Source organism: Triticum aestivum, chromosome 3D (assembly GCF_018294505.1).
Source record: "Triticum aestivum cultivar Chinese Spring chromosome 3D, IWGSC CS RefSeq v2.1, whole genome shotgun sequence".
NCBI lineage: Eukaryota > Viridiplantae > Streptophyta > Magnoliopsida > Poales > Poaceae > Triticum > Triticum aestivum.
Window position 1 is genome coordinate 613348265 of NC_057802.1, and position 5262 is coordinate 613353526.

The 5262-nt window shown below is 46.3% G+C and overlaps 1 protein-coding gene across 1 annotated transcript; it reads right to left on the reverse strand.

Moving 5' to 3' along the window:
- Window positions 1-2517: 2517 nt before the first annotated feature.
- Window positions 2518-4174, reverse strand: LOC123075943 (probable pectinesterase 67). Its single transcript, XM_044498435.1, has 4 exons — window positions 3858-4174; window positions 3575-3737; window positions 3019-3473; window positions 2518-2905 (listed from the first exon to the last, which is right to left on the reverse strand). The coding sequence occupies exons 1-4, from the start codon at window positions 4166-4168 to the stop codon at window positions 2749-2751; spliced, it is 1086 nt and encodes a 361-aa protein (XP_044354370.1). The 5' UTR covers window positions 4169-4174; the 3' UTR covers window positions 2518-2748.
- Window positions 4175-5262: the final 1088 nt, after the last annotated feature.

Genomic DNA, 5262 nt, shown 5'->3' on the forward strand with positions numbered 1-5262 from the left:
GATTTAAGTGAAATTTTATACTTGTTCGAAAAAGAGTGAGGCAATGCGAGTCCCGATGCAATGATGAAAGATTTATGTGAGTGTCTCATGTAGTGTGGCTTTGAATATTTGATTTCGTTGGCGATCCTTTTACTTGGAGAAGAGGCGATGTCGGGGAAAGACTTGATCGGGGCAGTTTGTAATGTGGAATGGGCAAATAAATTCCCACATGTCACGGCTATCAATGGTAAACACGTGCATTTTGACCATCAGACCTTTGATTTTGTACATTCACAAAATGGTAACTTATTTATCAAACCTTAGTATTGTGTAAAGCACTTTGAAGCTAGATGGCTTAAGGAAGAGACTGTTGAGGAAATTGTGAAGACAGCATGGGGTAAGGCAAAAATGGCAGGTGTTGGTCCGTCTCTTGCGGCGCGTACTCGGGTGGTGCGGATTTGCATTCTTGGGATTGTGATATTCTAAAGGCCAAGAAAAGAAGAATTAACAAATTAGGAAAATGAGTTAGAGAAGCTGAGGCGTGGTTCTATGAATGTCAATTCCCTCTCTAGGCAAAAGAAAATTCTTGTTCTCATTGAGAATCTTTTGGACCAAGAAAAAAAACTGGTGACAGAGAGGGCGAGCAAAATGGCTGATGCATGGGATCACAATAGTTCTTTTTTCATAATGCTGCTATGACCAGAAAAAAGAGGAATATTATTAAGAAACTTCTGGATAACTCGGGGGTTTGGAGGCATGGTACGGAATTGAAAGGTCACATTACCAGCTATTTTACTAATCTTTTCACTTCTGAACTTTTGTTATTGAACCAGGCATTACCCCTTTCCATTACTGCGACATAACGGAAATACATCATTTGTCCAGAAAATGAGATGGGAAAGAGGAAAGCGGGTTCAAGCATCGCTGGGAAACCCCTTTTCACTTCAGAACTTTTGTAACCGAGCCACAAAGTTTTATCCCTTGTTTGAAGAAGAGTGTCTGTTGACATGAAAAATGCTCTCCTTGCCCCTTACACTATCGAAGATTTGTTGGTAAGGCCCTTTTTGTTTTTGTCGATCTGAAAGCTCCAGGGCCAGATGGACTCCATGCTATTATTTATAAGAGATTTGGCGGGACAATATGTTTGAAGACGTTCTACAAGCGGTAAATATGTCACTATTTCGTTTGGTTGGAATGATACTGTGATTGTTATGATCCCAAAATTAATTCTACTCAGAAGGTTACCCAATTTAGGCAGGTAGTTTGTGTAATGTGGTGCACAAGATTACTGCAAAAATTGTGGTAACTCGTCTAAAGGTTTTTCTGCCAGAGATTATCAGTCCGAACTATAAAGAGCATTTGTGCCCGGTAGAATGACAACATGCATTGTATTAGTGGCTTATGGGTGCTTCCATAAAATATAAAAGAGCAGAGATGTCAAAGAGAGTCTGTGTGCTATCAAACTCGATATGCAAAAAGCTTATGATTGGGTTGAGTGGCCTTTCTTAAGGAGATTATGTTGAAACTTGGCTTCCGGGAGAATTGCGTCAATTTTATTATGCAATGTGTTTCAAGCCTTCAAGGGGTTTACAGCAAGGAGATCCTTTATCTACTCATCTATTTTAGTATGCAATGTGTTTCAAGCCTTGGAGGACAACCGGAGGCCCTCGCGCCCTTAGGGAACAATGCCTGCCGCCACTGGCAAAGAAGCTGCCGAAACTAGCGGCACGGGACATGAGGAAGATTCCAAAGGCGGCTAGGTTTAAGCCTCCCAGGTCATGAGAGCAAGGTGACATGGGAGTCAATTTACCGAAGGGAAAAACCCGCTTGGGTTAGAGTTGATGTGTCGTAAGGACTATTGGAAGTTTCTTGTATTCGAGAAACCTGAGGACCTTGTCCCTGGACGAGTGGTATATTATCGATGACTTCATGGGGCTGGAACCTTACCTGCGAAACTCGCGTAAACTGGAGAAGCTCACTTGCACTGCTGCTTCTTTCATCAACTATAACCATAGAACAATTTAGTCTGTAATTAATTCTTATATGTTGTTCATCAGGTCTCAGATTTTATATTTAAGAAGATGGGGAAACACATTCACACATCTTCTCAGGACCTCATGGATTTCAAGTGCAAAAACCTCAGGCTTTAACGAAATCATATACAAAGATGGTGATGCTTCTATCCACCTACTAGTCAAGTTTTTTATGGGCACGGGGAGGACTCTGCCGAACAACAAGATCAAACTCACTAAAGTCGATTAGCCAAACCGTATGTCAATACACTATATTTGTTTGCTATGTCAATACAGTACGGTGGTGCAGATAATTCATTTTTGAAATGGACAAAAGTTTTTTGTCATCTTATTAGTTAGTTAGTAAGAATGAGAGTTCGCACAAACCAAACAAGGGCAAGGAGACCGACGTACTCACCGCATGATCGCACCTAATATTCCATGTTGGCAGTCGCCCTTGGACCGTCTGAGTATGCGTGGGTGTGGCTCCATGAAGTTCATCAGATTAAGATGACAAATTCCCAACTAAGCGATGATACAGGTGACAGTGTCACGTACACTTTCGATAAGGTGCCTCATTACACTTACTTCACTAACTAACATGTAGATTAACATGCACACCTACGAATCAGAGAATTACATCTACAGAGATCCATCATGTAGCCTTAGTCAGAATTTGGACACTGATAACAGATGAACATTGCAAGAGGGAGTAGCAAGCAAGCAACAAGCACTTAATATTGTTTGAGTCCGACGATCAGTAGTAGAATGCTGGGAGCCAGTCCTTGCCGTTGATGAAGTCGACGGTGAGGAACTTGGCTGCCTGCGCCTCGTCTAACCGTCGCGACCATGGCACACGCTGCGACGCGTCGGCCCCTGGCCCCGTGCAGTTGAACTCCCCGAGCATCACATGTCTGCAAAATCAAAGCAAGCACATACATATTATTGATCATTTCAAGATTTGCAATTAATTCATCGGTCAGATGGTTGATCATTGTTCGAATTTGTTTGTGCGTACGCAACGTACTCGGTGCTGCCAGAGAAGTTGTAGTTCGTCCAGCCGGCAGGGTTGACACACTTGGAGAGGTAGGTGTCGGCGAAGACGACGCGCGAGTAGGCCTCGTTGGCGCGGCCTAGGTACACCTCCCCGACACCGTACACCTTCCCCTTGAGGAAGACGAAGCCGCTGCTGCCGCTCTCCTCCTTGCGGTCTTGCGCGGTGATGGACCCCAGGATCGGCGTCCGCCGGTCGGGCTTCACAAAGATCTCCGCGCACTGGAATATGGACTGGCCGCCGCCAAAGATGAAGTCGATGTTGCCCTGGATGTAGCAGCTCTCGTAGTAGTGGCGGCCAGTACTATCGAAGAGGGTGTGGTGGGGACTGTAGAAGGCACAATGGTAGAAGGCCACCTTGTCGCCATTGACCATGGTGGCCACAGTGCGGATCTCCGGGTTGTTCGGCAGCCCCGCGCGCGCCGCGTTCTGTGCGCACGTATGAAAATAAGTTCTTCGGACGAAGTTTTACACACGCTGGCAATTCGAGAATAGGAAGAGAAATAAGAGGAAAGCAACTAGGAGCGCACCCTGAAGCTAATGCCAAAGACGATGACATTGTCTGCGTGCACGGCGAACGTGGCCGACTCGGTGTTGTGCGGGGAGGCTGACTCGTAGGAGATGGACGTCCGGCCCTTGCCGTTTCCCCTCACGAAGATGAACGGCTTCGTCTCCGGAATCACGACTTTCTCCCTGCATCCATACGATAACACGCGCATTTGTGAAAACCCACCCACACCCAACAAACACATGCCTTCCTCTAGTTGCGCTGCGTCCACATGAACAAATAATTGTGCGTGCATGCATACGTACGCGTAGACGCCGGCGCGGAGGTGGACGACAACCCACTCGGAGTTGCCGTCCGGCACGGCATCGATGGCGGACTGGATGGTCTTGAACTCGTCGTTGGGGCCGACGATCAGCGTGCGCTTGGCGTTGAGCTTAGAGGTGAGGAGGGGGCCGTTGACAACATCATCGCTCTTCTTGGCGAGCTTGTTGTGTGCGTCGCAGAGTGACAGCGAGAGGACCACCGCCGCGGCGAGGAGGAGGAGGCTAGGCTGGGCCATCATGGGGGGCGTGCGTGGGTGTGTTCTGCGAGAATAGCTCGCTGCGCCCCAGGACATTGCCGGAGGAGTGGTTGCTAATAACACGGAGCTCGTTTCTGTCCACTCGCTACTGGTGAACATGCGAAGGCTAGGAGGGCAACGCGGGGGCATCTTGATGGTTTGCCATGCATGGTTCAAGCTGCCAATGAAAATTGCTCTTCGTTTTGACGGATTGTCTGGTGTGGTCTAATTTTTTAACGTGTGGCATCGCGGTATTCTAGTCTAACTTACCCGAGACCAACACACAGTATGTCAGAGAGGCGCATGGGCAAATCATTAAGTGTAATCAAGCTCAACCTATCGAGTATTGGCACACGACACGTAGACACACTAGGAGGCCGCCCTTTGGTGGCTCTTAATAGTCTCTAATAATGGCAAATTTTAACATGCTCCCTCTTACCCCCTCCTTTTACATATGAGGTAAGAAGGTAAGAGTTAATCTAACCACTACTTAATGTGATCAACGGCTCAGATCTACTACATACTCTTATCTGTCATGTGGAAAAAGGGGGTAAGCGGGAGCATGCTAAAACTGCTCTCTAATACTTGCGCCACCTGGGATGATGACAATCGGTAGCAGCACCTGGACTAAAAAGCACTCACCTTCGGGTTCCAGCGTCCACCATACAGCCGCTGCAGCCAGTATTCCATTCCGGTCCGAATTCTACCATCCTCCTCTTCGGCGTTCTCCGGATGCTGGAGAACTCCGAATAGTATAATATTCTCATCCAAATATTAGCATGACCTGTCCACACCAATAGTAGAATGTCGGTGGTAAATTGCAAACCTTTTTAAAATCATATTCGAGAAGATTAGATTGAAGTGCACAGCAGGTCCTTGAACTATTTTAAGGGCGGCAAATCTTAATCTGACCACTAATTAATGAGATCAACGGCTCAGATTTATTATATACTCTTACCTCTCATGTAAAAAGAGGAGGTAAGAGGGAGCATGTTAAAACTGCTCTTTAAGAGTATCACATAGGTCCTCAAATTATGAAAATCGTCATCCAAGTCCTTGAATTACAGTATGTGTCATGCTAGGCAAATTATAGGTCCCCAGACTACTTTAGCGTTGAGCTCATTTTGGACCTGAATGACACACTTATTGCA